Source organism: Microcaecilia unicolor, chromosome 8, assembly GCF_901765095.1.
Source record: "Microcaecilia unicolor chromosome 8, aMicUni1.1, whole genome shotgun sequence".
Lineage (NCBI taxonomy): Eukaryota > Metazoa > Chordata > Amphibia > Gymnophiona > Siphonopidae > Microcaecilia > Microcaecilia unicolor.
The window spans coordinates 224,843,835-224,859,394 of NC_044038.1; the positions used below are offsets into that span (position 1 = coordinate 224,843,835).

The following is a 15,560-nucleotide window of genomic DNA, read 5'->3' on the forward strand; positions in this document are numbered from 1 at the left end:
ACAAGAGTAGCCTGTTTTGGGCCTGGGAGGACCAGGCGATGGTCATTTAGGGATCGAAGAACATGAGACAGGGAATAGAGCATTGTCAAGCTTATTATAGATTTCATTAAGCAGAGAGATCATCACAGTCTCTGTACTGAAACCAGGTCTAAAACCCGACTAACAGGGATGTAGTGAAAGGACAGCTTCAGAATGGGACTGTAACTGGGTGAACACAATGCGCTCAATCATTTTTGCCAATAAAAGAAGACTGGAGATAGGACGGTAATTTGAAGGGACTGAGGGATCAGAGGGGAGACTTTAAAGGATCGGACATATAATAGCTTTCTTTAGATCATCTGAAACGATACCATCAGATAAACTAGAAGTGATAAAGTGATGGACAGCAGGCGGCAAATCAAGAGAATGGAGTTTGAGCCAAGATTTATTTTATTTATTTACTTACAGCATTTATACCCCACAATTTCCCACCCATGGGCAGGCCCAATGTGGCTTACAACAATCTACATAAACATACAGCAAGTCAGGGGTCAAACAATTAATGTCCTAGAAGTATAATGGGGAAAAGGCAAAAGCGAGGTAAAGAAAAAAAGAAAGAAAAGCGGTGGTGCGTATGCTTTGCCAAATAGAAAGGTCTTGAGGCACTTTTTGAAAGTAGGGTGAAAGTAGTAAGTTTCACCTGTTTAGGCAGATCATTCCAGAGATGAGCGCTAGAGTAGGAGAAAGTTGATGCGTAGGTGCTTTTGTATTTAAGTCCATTATACTGTATACTGGGTAATGGAGGCTTAAGTACGTTCGTGCAGATCTGTGGGAGTTCCTTGGTGGCAAGTTGATTAGGGTGTCCATGTATGCAGGGGCTTCACCATAAGATGATTTTATGCACCAGAACACAAATTTTAAAAGTGATACGGTCTTTGACAGGAAGCCAGTGCAGTTTCTCTCGCAGAGGCCTTGTACTTTCAAATCTAGATGCACCATAAATGAGCCTGGCAGCCGTATTCTGAGTTGTCTGTAGTTTTTTCAGGAGCACATCTTTGCACTCTGAGTAGATGCCATTGCAATAATCAAGACGGCTAATGACCAGTGATTGTACTAAAGTGCGAAAGACGTCTCTAGGAAAATATGGTCTTATGCGTTTAAGTTTCCAAAGAGTGAAGAACATGCTTCTGACGGTAGAAGTCGTATGTTGCTCTAACGTTAAGATGACGGGATTAGGTCCAGACTAGCAACATTCATAGTAGAGAAGTTTTGTTACGGTTTCAAATGTTGGTTAAGTTAAATGATGACCAGAGGGAACTTGGGGAAAAGGATTGGGAGGAGGATTCTGTGAGGGACGCTGTTGATGAAAACGATGAATGTAAAGAAGAAACTTTATTAAGAAAATAATCAGAAGATGGTACCACAGAAAGATCATCTTTTTGCCGAGTACCAGTAAGGTTAGAGAAGACTGAAAATTTTTTTTTACTGGAGTTCAGAGAATTCTGTATCCAGTTATTTCTTGGCCTTATTCAACTGTGAGGTATAAAAGCATTTTTGGATTTTGCAAGCCTACTGAAGCTCAGGGATTTTGTGTTTATGCCAAAGGCATGTCGTACCTGGCAATTTAAAACGGAAAGACCCTGATGATACCAGGGTTTGTTGTTGTTGCCTTTTAAGGAAGAGTCTTTGCTAAACCGAAGGGGAGCAATGACTACTTTCACTCATTGGCACAATCTATTTTATAGGAAAGGGAGTTTTGGTTTTCCTGAGGATGTGGACTTTCTTGAAAATTCAAGTCTCAAAATATTTGTTAGTCTGTCAGGTAGCACCAGCCTCTTTCTTGTTCTTTTGTTACCCTTAGTTGGGAATCAGTTTACTGCCTCATATAAACATATCTTCCTCCCTTTCCCAAAAAAGCAAGGAAAACTGGATGAAGATGGAGAAAAATAAAGATCAGGGCAACTGTTTTTAGTCTACTTCCTGAAGGGAAAGAAAGCTTATGAGCTCATCACACGTTTGTGTGTCCACCTAATAACGTTTGGGCCAGATATTCAAAAGCCATTTAATCGAGATAATGGCTTCCATTCTCTGCACAAACGGCTTAGTCACGGCGGTCCATCAATCTTTAGATAATGCTGCTAAATCTCTTTGCAGATGGCCTTGATACTATCAAAGGGTAAGAAAACAAGAAGGCAAATCGGTCCACAATATCTACCGTGGAACAAAAGACAAAAAGCAGACCTTGGTGAAGAAAAAGCGATCTTTAATAAATCTTGGAGGCCGATGAGGAAAGCAGCTACGGACTGAGCCGTAGGGTTACCGTGGGCTGAAAATGGGTTGTGCAAACTGAACAATACAGAAAGGACTTGTGTCTTCCGTACAAGTTAACACCCGTGCCCAACCACAATTTATTAAAATGTATGCTAATCAGCTAACATAGGTATTCCATGCCATGTAGAGAGTACGTCACTCACTTTTGATGCAGGCACAATGCAAGAACTTTTTCACTAGGGTCCGGAGTGGCAAGGAAGGTTTTGTGCCAATAAAAGAAGACTGGGGATAGGATGGTAATTTGAATGGACTGAGGGATCAGAGGGGAGCCTTTAAAATTCAGACAATTTATTAAAATGTATGCTAATGAGCTAATTTAGGTATTCCATGCCATGTAGAGAGTACGTCACTCAATTCTGATGCGGGCACAACACAAGAATATTTTCAGTAAGGTCCGGAGTGGTGCGGAAGGTTTTGTGCAGAGGATTTCTCGTGAATCTTTCAAATTTAACTGCCGGTTTTGTCTGGTTTTGCAAGCGGAAGGCAGCCCCTGCGAGGATTAAAGGCAGATGGAAAGTAAAGAACTTGTGTCGGAACAAAACCCAAAGTGAAAGCACAAATCGGGGCTTGCTCTTCTACGCCTAAATATGAGCCTCGCAAATATTTCGTGTAAGCAACATTTATGAGGCGCATATTGACGCAGAGAACAAAAAGCGCCAATGTGTGCTGACCCCTTCAGTTTTTGTTTGGACACGCACACAAGAAGACGCGCTTACCGTGAAACCTTGTGCACATGCATCTCGTATGCTCCCCCTACATTCACTGTGCATAAAATTTACTGGTAATTAACTTCTCGCATGCTGTGGTATTATGGTCGTGGTAGAAGTCATGTGCTCAGACGTCGGAGTGCGGCTCTACTGCCAGTCTTTCTGCTTCCGCCACTTGGCATTTAAAACAACCCATCACCCACAGAGTTTAAATATTGACTTGCTGGTTTTTCACTCCTTACTGACAATCGGGGATTCCAATGGGAACATAACAGTATTTTTTTTGTTGATCCACATACATATGGATGCATATACAAGTTCCCAAAAAACAGCCAGGCAATCTGTCCACAAAATCCAAGACAAACAATATAGCAGACAGGTGAAGCCCCCACTACGACACTTGATTGGATTAAAAAACAAAGCCCAGCATGGCCACGTTTCAGTCAGGAATGAGCTGCTTCAGGGGATAAGACTACACAAATAAATAAATATGCGTTAGAATCACAAAAATCCATAATCATCATTATAAACTACATAAAAATTCAAATACATAAATTACAACAACAACAAAGACAGACCTTACATTAAAAGGTTAGATATCTAATTTAAAACCAAAATTAAAACCAATGTAACGTACAAATGTAAAGAACATACATAAAAAATGTTATAAACCACAACATTTTTTTTGGACCCTCGTGTAGGTGTGATGTAAAAGTTGCACGTGCGGTCTAGTAGGCAGAATGTTAGTCCTCTGTGTAACCTTATTCCCTTTATCTTCTGAAAAGAAGATCATACGGCTTGCTCTAAATCTGCCGCAAAGTGACATGTTTTAAAATCAGAGGACTATGAATTGTTATATTGTAAAAGCACCTCAACAGAAGTTGTCTCTCCGTAGAGAAAAGGAGCACAAAGAATTGCAAAAGTATTTCTTTCACGAACGCAACCCTTAAACAGAGCACCCTATAATTATATTGTAAAGATGACATGACGTTATTAAAAAAGTACTTGGAGCTAGGCAAATATGGAACTATTACTTGAAGAAAAGATTAAATATGCTTCCTGTAATCACAGGGAGACATGTCGCTCTAGCTGTGTCAGGTCTCAAAGCAGCAACTAGGTTTGTGAGCCCTTGGGCTGCTGCCAAGGAGCGGCAGTGGCAGGCAAAACCACCCCAACCAGCAATGGGCTAACACACACACAAAGCAGGGACTGCAGACAGGGATAAGCAAAGCAGGAACACACTGGACAAGAACACTTGGACTGGAACACAGGACTGGAGCAAGGCTTCACCTGCACTTGACCACCCTTCCCCAGGAGTTGAGCCCCTGGGTGCAGGCGGCCGGCAGGACCTGGATACCAGCAGGAAACACACAACAGAGTCAAGACTACAAGCTGCCAGGCAGCCACTAAGACAGAAACACAGACAGGAGGGAGTCAGAACTAAAAGCTGCCAAGCAGTCACTAATAAAGAACACAGACACAAGACAAGGAAATGCAGACCAGAAACAAGACTAGAAACTAAACAATAAAACCAAAGCTAACTACACACAAACAAGAACCAGGCAGAAGTGCACAGAGCACACTCACATACCAGGTACCTTAGACGATGTAAAGGCAAACACAGATGTTTCTAGGTGATTAATAAAGCCCATCAGCTGCTAAAGCTCAGCTGCAGCAATCACAAGGCAACTACGGGTGCTGTTCAGGTACAAACAAGGAAAGCAATTCTGGCAGCCCGGAAAATCTGGAGTGAACTGGGCTGAAGTCTGGAACGGGTGACAGTAAACAGACAGTCCATTGCAGCCACCAGGTCTGGCCACCAGAGGGCGAGGTGAGCACAGACAAGGAAACAGTCACAAACGTGACAAGCTGAAGCAGACTCTTAGCTTTAATGTCCAGTCTTTGGGCAATTCGGCAATTTCATTGGTCAAATATAAGACAGTGAACAATTAAAATGGTGCTTCGGCATAGCTGACTCAAACTTGATTAAGCTGAAATGCTCCCTGAGGATATAGTTCTATTTATTGATTTTATTTTATAGAGTCTCATGCAACCATGCCAAATAGTTTAGAGTGCAATCAGAGTTAAGTGATGTGGGACCATGTTCACTGTACAATTCTTCTGGCTAAATAAGACACCTTTAGACATTTATTTATTTGTTACATTTGTATCCCACATTTTCCCACCTATTTGCAGGCTCAATGTGGCTTACATTGTACCGTAGAGGCATTCGCCATCTCCGGTAGAGAAACAAATACAAGGAATTGATGAGGTCGGATAAGGTTCAGGTAGAGAAACAAATACAAGGAGTTGATGAGGTCGGATAAGGTTCAGGTAGAGAAACAAATACAAGGAGTTGATGAGGTCGGATAAGGTTCATATGTTAGAGACACATTGGGGGATCGTAGAGAGGAGGAGTTATGTATAGTCTATTACAAGCCTTGGTTTTGTTGTGTTGCTGGGTTTAGGCACTTAAGTTCGGTCGGTGGGGTATACCTTTTTGAACAGGTTAGTTTTTAGTGATTTCCGGATGTTTAGGTGGCCGTCATTCAGGTTAAAAATGGGAAAATACCTCCAAAACACAGTTTACCATTCTTGCAGCAGTCATAACCCCAGCTTAGGAGGCTATCAAATGAATGCAACCCCTGGTGGATGCAAGATAATGTCCTATATAACCCCAAACATGGTTCATCACCCCATCTTGTCCAAGGACTACTTAACCGTAGAATGCTGTCAGCCATATTCTCTTCACTTTTTTTTTACACAATGCTTTGGTGTTGCCATGAAAAGCAGTTTTAGATAAATACACAACTCTATCTATGGGGTAAACGCAGCACACGCAGGCCTGCATCAGATGCACCAGTCAAAATTAAAAATATTTCAACCAAGGCAGCAACATTTTCATACTTCCTCGGGTCAATATTTAAACTCTGCGGTTGATGTTTCTTTTAAATGCTAGCCATGGTGCTTAAAACGATTCCCGGATATGCATTGTCCGGACAGTGGCGCTGAATGTTTGGGTAGGCTGCCAGCTACTCAATTTATCCAGATGACATCTCTAATCACCACTGCAATCGGTAACGATCCGGACAATTCTTCTGTCCTAAGCTGGCCTGGTAGTTATCCGGACAATAAAGCTGAATAATCACCGCTACCCAGATAGTTTCTCATTCTGCCCTTGTACTATCCTGGCGCTATCTCAATGGTGTTGGAACGGTCTAATGATTTTTAGCGACACCAATTTGGATTCGCACCCACATCTTGCTATGCACTACAGATCATTTATTGTAAGAATCCAATTTTACAATACAGTATCATAAACATACTGGGATAGCTATGGATGTTTAACATTTAGAAAATCTATTATGAATGAGAAATTGTACATGAAGCAAAGAAAAAGTTAATGGTAAATAGAGTAATAAAAACCAATTCGGGTAATAATTAATTGTTTGAGATATTTTTATTTGGATTTTGCTCACAACTTTTTCAGTAGATATGGTCGTTCTTTGTGAGGGTTTGTTTGAATAGGAACAATTTAAGGATGTTGCAGAATCTAGTACATTCATGTACATTTCTTATTTTGGGTGGTAAGGGGTTCCACCATTTGGAGAAGAGACGGCTGAGGGGAGACATGATAGAGGTATATAAAATAATGAGTGGAGTGGAACAGGTGGATGTGAAGCGTCTGTTCACGCTTTCCAAAAATACTAGGACTAGGGGGCATGCGATTAAACTACAGTGTAGTAAATTTAAAACAAATCAGAGAAAATTTTTCTTCACCCAACGTGTAATTAAACTCTGGAATTCGTTGCCGGAGAAAGTGGTGAAGGCGGTTAGCTTAGCAGAGTTTAAAAAGGGGTTGGACGGTTTCCTAAAGGACAAGTCCATAAACCGCTACTAAACGGACTTGGAAAACTCCAAAATTCCAGGAATAACATGTATAGAATGTTTGTACGTTTGGGAAGCTTGCCAGGTGCCCTTGGCCTGGATTGGCCGCTGTCGTGGACAGGATGCTGGGCTCGATGGACCCTTGGTCTTTTCCCAGTATGGCATTACTTATGTACCAGGTAAGTGAAGTCTGCAGAGTGGACAGTTTTGTAGATCACTTTTTTGCAATTTGGGAGGTGTAGTCTGAGATAGTTTCTTGCCTCCTATTTAGTGTTTCTTTGAGGTAAGTTTATTAATGGTACCGTATAGTCTAGAGCTGTGTCATTTAGGATTTGAACGATATGGAATACTGGATTCAGCAGGTGTAACTCCTGGCACCCAAATGTGGGCGCTGAAATCGGCACTGAATGCTATTCTATGATGGATACATATCTTTGAGTGCCGATTTATTTTTCTTTTAACCAATTTTTAAGCACCATTTACTGAATCTAGCCCTTTCTGGATGGCGGGGTAGTCTAATGATTTTATTGGCTAGAAAGTGCTGCTGAAAATCAACAGATGGCCCCAGTCAGCAGATGCAGCTATCTGGATGAGTGATTTTGCATATATATATAGTAACATAGTAGATGACGGCAGAAAAAGACCTGCATGGTCCATCCAGTCTGCCCAAGACAAACTCATATGTGTATACCTTACCTTGAATTTGTACCTGTCCTTTTCAGGGCACAGACCATATAAGTCTGCCCAGCAGTATTTCCCGCCTCCCAACCACCAGTCCCGCCTCCCATCACCGGCTCTGGTACAGACCGTAAAAGTCTGCCCTCCCCTATCCTCGCCTCCCAACCACCACCCCCTCTTCCCCCCAACTGCTCCGCCACCCAGACTGCCTTTTTTTTTTTGCCTCATTTTATTGCTTCCCTAACACTTTGTCTCATTTCAATTTTTCCACAAAGTTGGTGTGGTCATGTCTTCCTGTTTCACAATGTTATCTACTAACAGCCAGTACAAACAGCTTCAAACTATTTTGCAGGTTGCTTCACACTGACTAAACTCATGAGCTTATTTCACATGCCAGGAGTGTGCCCCCTCCTCAAGTCAAAGCCTGTGTGATCTCCAGCCAAAAGTCCCGCAGCCCCTGGGCATTCCCAGATTACAAGAACAAATGCACCTTCAAACTGCTGTGAATTTACCACACGCTGACAACTGTCAACCCACTGTCAGTGTCTTTTTTTTTTTTTTAGTGGGGGGTGGAGGAGTGGGACAAAACTTTTTCATGAAAAGCTATGTTCTCTATAAGGTAAGTCCTTTGTTCTGGGTGCCGGTATCCAGCTGTTCTCTAACCCCCTATCCACTGAACCTGTTAGAAGGCTCCTGTGGGGGGCATTCTTCTACCTGACCAAACTCAACAGGGCCTGAACAATTGCCAGAGAAGGAATAAGAATCCCCCTGGTGTGCACCAAGCCTGGAATCAGAGAAAAGAACCATTAAAAAGCTATTTTCTCCTTGTACTTCTCTGTGCCGTTATATTTCAGCTGCAAACACCTCAGGGAACTCTTCAATTTAGTACACTTTTCTCTGCCTAACGAGCTGGCGGGCTTCGTTACAATAAAAGCACATTTGGCTCTTCAGAGCAAAAAAAAAGCCCGAGACCCATGAAGAGTTACAGGGCCATGCAGGGAAAGAAAGGGGAGGGGGGCAGGCAGATAGACACAGGGGCTGCTGAGAATTCCAGGGGGAGGTGGGGGGCTCCCTTCAGGGTTTGTAGATTAAATATTCAAGAAAAAGCGGGGGAACTCAAGAAGAAACACCTTGTCATTACTGAAACTGACGTAATTGCTATTATCTGTCTGCATGAATTGTAGTTGTCTCTACAGTGCCACCAAATTAAATTTGGTGATGTTACCACAGTAAATAATCCAACAGCGAACACTGGAGGATATTCAAACAGTGCACACTGTCCTCCTCAGAGATCTTGACACCTGGGACCACTTCAAAGTGTTCTTACATCACAAGCTACAGAACCACATCATCAGGGAATGTTGGTATGTGCCGAAAAGTAACTTATGCAGCAGACTTTGATCCTGGGGAACTGGGTTCAATTCCCACTGCTGCTCTACCAGTCAGCAGTGGGTTAAGATCCTGGAGAAGCAGATTCAATTCCCTCTGCATCTCTGTGTGACCCTGGGCAAGTCACTTAGCCCTCCGTTGCCCCAGGGACAAAATAAATACCTGTATGTAATACGTAAACCATCTGAGTGTAATCACAGGAAAGCGGCATATCAACCAACAATATTATTATTCCCAGAGGAGGATATCCTGGCAGAAGGCAAATCAGACAATTTGCTACGATAGAATTCTGTGGAACGCAGTTGCCAGAAGCGCCACCTTCAAGTACCTACCCGGAACTGTATCTTTTTCTTCACACAGCTTCGATACCCTGCAGCAACAGAGAATGCCAGTGTGAGCACAAATGGTGAGAATACAAACCAAATCAAAAGACATAAAATACCACAGACACACTATGAAATGCAGTGCCTTGTACCAGTGGCGTCGCGAGGGCAGCTGACACCCGGGGCGGGTCGCCGCTACACCCCCCCCCCCGGGTGCAGCGCGGCACACCCTCCCCCCCTCCGGAGTGCAACCCCCCCCCCCCCCGGAAGGCGGTGAGGGGCGGGCGGGAGAGCCAATCCGCCGAGTGCATGCCGCTGGTGGGTGTCGGCGCCTCGCTGGTTCCCTGCTGCCCCGGAACAGGGGCAGAGAGAGCAAGGAACCAGTGAGGCGCCGACACCCCCCAGTGGCGTGCACCCGGGGCGGACCCCCCCCCCCCCCCCTCCTACGCCACTGCCTTGTACATCTTCCACATTCTGCTGTCTTAAAATCCAGTTCAAAATGCATTACAGGAGGACTTTGTTTCACTGATCTACACAACATAGTCTATAATTTCAACCTGAAAGAACAATTTAAAAATATTCCAAAAATAAGTAAGAATGTGAAACCAAACACAGAGAGGGTGGTGAATGCTTGGAATGCCCTCCTGCGGGAGGTGGTGGAGATGAAAACGGTAACGGAATTCAAACATGCGTGGGATAAACAAAGGAATCCTGTGCAGAAGGAAGGGATCCTCAGGAGCTTAGCCTAGAATGGGTGGCAGAGCTGGTGGTTGGAGGCGGGGCTAGTGCTGGGCAGACTTATACGGTCTGTGCCGGGGCTGGTGGTTGGGAGGTGGGACTAGTGCTGGGCAGACTTATACGGTCTGTGCTGGGGCTGGTAGTTGGCCGGCGGGGATAGTGCTGGGCAGACTTATACGGTCTGTGCCAGAGCCGGTGGTGGGAGGCAGGGATAGTGCTGGGCAGACTTGTACGGTCTGTGCCAGAGCCGGTGGTGGGAGGCAGGGATAGTGCTGGGCAGACTTATACGGTCTGTGCCAGAGCTGGTGGTGGGAGGCGGGACTGGTGGTTGGGAGGCGGGGATAGGGCTGGCCAGACTTATACGGTCTGTGCACTGTAGAGGACATTACAAATAAAAAAGTAGCACATATGAATTTATCTTCTTGGGCAGACTGGATGGACCGTGCAGGTCTTTTTCTGCTGTCATCTACTATGTTACTACTATGTATGTTACTCTTGACTGCACAATTGCCTTTATAGGATTCTCGCTTCGCACGCATCATGCCGGCACCTAACCTAACAGGTGTCCTATAGAGAATTAGAGGCCCACCGAATTTTGGTTTTGGATTCTGCAAACTAAATCTAAAAAACTAAAACTCTCTGTCCCCCCGCCCAATGATTCTCCACCCCCAATCTTGCTTGACCAACTGTAGGCCTTCCCTGGGCCTATCTGAAGAAGCCCTGGTGGCCTAGTGGCTCCTTTGGAGGCAGGAATGAGCCCACTCATTCCTGCCCAGTGCCACTGTTCTGTAGAAATGGCTGCCGAGGCTGCAGTGGGAGGTCCCGGCAGCCATTTTGAGACTGGAATCAGCACGAGCAGCAGTCTCCTGCCCAAACCGGTTCCAATCTCAAGGTTAAGGTCAACTTTATTTAAATTACCATAAAATAGCTAACAGGATCTCCCGCAGAAGACGCTCCTATGCTCATTAACCCAACAAACGATGACGTAGGCTCGGGGGGGAGGGGGGGCAGATTTTGTTTTGGTTTCTACTGAAACCGAGTGGCCAATTTCGGTTGCAAATTCATTTTTGGCAGAAACCGAAGATCCTGGTTTCTGTCAGGCTCTAAATAGAATTAAACTCATAGGCTACACACAAATTATACCTCCACTGGGGCAGAAATAAACGTATGTCCGCATTGCGTATTATTGGGACTAAATATAACTGTTTTATAAAGGCACATAGCTACCTATAAAATATGCTCCAAATAGGTGCCTTTTGGACTTCTGCTACAGAATTGCTTGCTGAAAATGTAGAGTATGTTGTGAAACGAACTCCTATTTAAATCTATTTTAAACTATATTTTTAGACAGCAGAATGAGGGGAAAAAAAAAGCAAACGAGGGTGTGAAAGCTTACAAGACACTAATACGAACACAAACATCCTACAGCCGCATGTGAACAGCTAGATATATTCACGAATCCTACCAAAGCAAACAGACTGGAAATGCAAACTTATCCCAAAGCTTCAAACAAAAATATTGCACGGCATGTACAACCCGCCCCCAAACAAACATATGTTATACTAGCAAACAGATCAGACAAGTCATAAACAAACACAGGATACGAACAGGTGGTATTAATGTTCTCAGATGTGGCCAGGGCAACTCAGATACGTGGAAAAGCCTTCCTACAGCTTAAGGCTTGTGTCTTGGAAGTGGGGGGAGGGGGGGGCTTATTGTGAACATTTCCTTGTAAATGCCTGGTCACATATGAGAATCATTCCTATTTGCTTTTAGATCCTGCACATCTAGAAACTTTTCTTTCCACTGAGTGTGTTTCTGTTTCATAATTTCTTTTGTGGTTATTAAGCAGGTTTAATATAGAGATTGTTTTTGTATTGTTCTTGCCGATATGCTCGGTTGATTTTTCTTTAGTTTCTTTCTATGATGGGTTTTCACTGTATATCTCCCCTTGATGTGGACTAGACTCTTCCATGATTTGTTTGAAAGCTTTTTTGTTATTCTATTCTTGTATTTCCATTGTGATTCTTTGTAATAATTGATAAATGTTCAATAAAATAAATAAATACAAGCAGGCAAAAATTCATACAAATGCCATGGACATAAGCTAAAATACAAACACACACATTAAACATTCTAAACTTATATACACACTGCAGACCCAAGCCAATGGTTATTTTATAAGATTCTCCATGTGTAAAACAGTAGCATTTACAAGGTGAAGATTACATAAAGGTATAGAAACGGTATTTTCAGAAAGCTGCTATTTACACGTGAAGATCTGCCCCATTTTACAAAGGGAGTACAAGGCTATGGGAAACAAATTTCAGAGTCAAGTTTTGTGTCAGCTCAGACATGAACGTATTTTTCAAAAGGGATTGCTTGGGCCAGAGCTTTATATGAGCAATTAAGGGAATAGTTCTCCTAAATTTCCTGTTGTCAGTTTGTGTCTCTAAAATGAAAAAAAAAAAAAAAAAATTGCTGCCTCACTGCTTAATTGATGGCACTTACACATACAGGTTTGTAAAATGCAGGGTTGTGGAGTTGGAGTCGGTAATAACGTACCAACTCCAGTTTCAAATTCGAAATAAATAAATAAATAAAGAGAGAAATTACATTGGCTCCCACTTAAAGAACGTACCGCGTTCAAGATCTGCACGATTGTTCATAAAATCATTTACGGAGATGCCCCGACCTACATGACAGACCTCGTGGACCTCCCTCCCAGAAATGCTAAAAGATCTGCCCGCACATTTATTTTTTTATTTATTTTATTTTTGTTACATTTGTACCCTGCGCTTTCCCACTCATGGCAGGCTCAATGCAGGGTTAAGTGACTTGCCCAGAGTCACAAGGAGCTGCCTGTGCCTGAAGTGGGAATCGAACTCAGTTCCTCAGGACCAAAGTCCACCACCCTAACCACTAGGCCACTCCTCCACTGTTGCTACTATTTGAGATTCTACATGGAATGTTGCTATTCCACTAGCAACATTCCATGTAGAAGTCGGCCCTTGCGGATCACCAACGTGGCCGCGCAGGCTTCTTCATGGAATGTTGCTAGTGGAATAGCAACATTCCATGTAGAATCTCCAATTGTATCTATTTTATTTTTGTTACATTTGTACCCTGCGCTTTCCCAGTCATGGCAGGCTCAATGCGGCTTACATGGGGCAATGGAGGGTTAAATGACTTGCCCAGAGTCACAAGGAGCTGCCTGTGCCTGAAGTGGGAATCAAACTCAGTTCCTCGGTTCCCCAGGACCAGAGTCCACCACCCTAACCACTAGGCCACTCCTCCACTGTCGCTACCATTTGAGATTCTACATGGAATATTGCTATTCCACTAGCAACATTCCATGTAGAAGTCGGCCCTTGCAGATCACCAATGTGGCCGCGCAGGCTTCTGCTTCTGTGAGTCTGACGTCCTGCAGGACGTCAGGCTCACAGAAACAGAAGCCTGCGCACCCTTCTACATGGAATGTTGCTAGTGGAATAGCTTATACACACAAACCAGGACTCATAGCCACCAACTTCAAGAGAGTGCTGTAAAACAGTTCACACCAGTATAATATAATAAAAATATTATTTATGTGTATAGAGTACCCTCAGATATTCACCACTATAACTGCAGTCAATAATGCTGCTACAAAGTGGCATAGCACTTCTTTCATTGGGTAACTCTAACAAATTTTTTTGGGAGAGCAACATATGCTCGTTTTTATATGCTTCCCAATCACCTCAGTGCTATAAAATCACTTATCACTTTTAAAATTGTATATACTAGAAAACTGTGCACTTATCTCTCAAGTTCTTGCCTCCTAGGCAGAACTATCTTGCCTTGCTGAAACATTCGTCAGTTGCCTTCCCCTGAAACCGCCCGACTCCGCGGGGTTTCAATCACTTTCCTCAGGGACAAGGGTTAAGGCTGCATAAGTCTTTTCTTCCTCCTTCTTTTTTTCTCAAGCAATCCATAAGCCCAGTATGGCCGTTCTTATGTCAACAGCAGGCATAAATGTACGCGCCTAATTGCAACGCCATGCGTGTGCAATCGATGACGTTATAAAACGTTTGCTGAAATGGCTTTTCAGCTTGGAGAAGAGACGGCTGAGGGGAGACATGATAGAGGCATATAAAATAATGAGTGGAGTGGAAAGGGTGGATGTGAAGCGTCTGTTCACGCTTTCCAAAAATACTAGGACTAGGGGGCATGCGATGAAACTACAGTGTAGTAAATTTAAAACAAATCGGAGAAAATGTTTCTTCACCCAACGCGTAATTGACCCTCCCTTACCTAATCCTCAAACACTAAGAACCATACCTGTTATCATGAAATGAAATGATTATGTCATTACCATACTCTGTAAACCACATGCAAATAGGTGGGATAATGTGGGATACAAATGCAATAAATAATAATAATAAATAATTAAACTCTGGAATTCGTTGCCGGAGAACGTGGTGAAGGCGGTTAGCTTAGCAGAGTTTAAAAAGGGGTTAGACGGTTTCCTAAAGGACAAGTCCATAAACCGCTACTAAACGGATTTGGAAAACTCCAAAATTCCAGGAATAACATGTATAGAATGTTTGTACGTTTGGGAAGCTTGCCAGGTGCCCTTGGCCTGGATTGGCCGTTGTCGTGGACAGGATGCTGGGCTCGATGGACCTTTGGTCTTTTCCCAGTGTGACATTACTTGTGTACTTATGTCCTCTACTTGGCTCACTTTTATTACATAGAGCAGTGATTTAACCTATTGTGATGTCATAGTGGCTCATTCCACCAATAAGAGCCAACCTCATTAGTGATGTCACAATGGCTTGATTGTATAGAATGTTTGTACATTTGGGAAGCTTGCCAGGTGCCCTTGGCCTGGATTGGCCGCTGTCGTGGACAGGATGCTGGGCTCGATGGACCCTTGGTCTTTTTCCAGTGTGGCATTACTTTTGTACTTATGCCCCCTCCCACAATTACATGCCAGAGCACCTTATGCGACAATTTTCAGAATAGCGCCTAAGTGCACTTAAGCAGGTACCTGCTGGTTCAGCACTATTTTGTTGCTTAACTGCTGTCGTACCACGCAAGTTACACGACAAATTGCTACCTAATTTGTGACACACTATATGGAATTAGAGGGATAAACAACTCACCTCACACACCGATATAAATCAAGACTATACATGTGGCATGCAGATTTCAGAAGTCAATTGTTTTGCAGACATCGTCCTCCTGAGGCACAATTATTTTGTAGCGCAATTTGAGACCTGTGTAATAGGAGCATCTATCCAGAAAGTTCTGTGATCTAATGATGGTCCTAATTAGAAGATTTTACTCTCCATCATCATTTATAGTAATTACTGGGTTTTAGTGCAATCCAATTAGCTTTTTTTTATTTATTTACCATACATTACACATCTCATCACCAGCTGTAACACTCATACAGGACTGTTAATAGACCTTGTACTGCAGGGTTTACTGAGAGTCACATGAGGTTATTACACGGTACACTTCTTTTATGACATGTGTTTAATAT

At 43.3% G+C, this 15,560-nt stretch overlaps 1 protein-coding gene across 1 annotated transcript in view; it reads right to left on the bottom strand.

Annotated features, from left to right (window-relative positions):
• Positions 1 to 15,560, bottom strand: part of CD40 (CD40 molecule) — a 59,100-nt gene that overhangs the window by 7,751 nt on the left and 35,789 nt on the right. Inside the window, exon 8 of the mRNA XM_030213147.1 lies at positions 9,305 to 9,342. Coding sequence (XP_030069007.1) covers positions 9,305 to 9,342 — 38 coding nt within the window. The remainder of the gene's footprint in view (positions 1 to 9,304; positions 9,343 to 15,560) is intronic.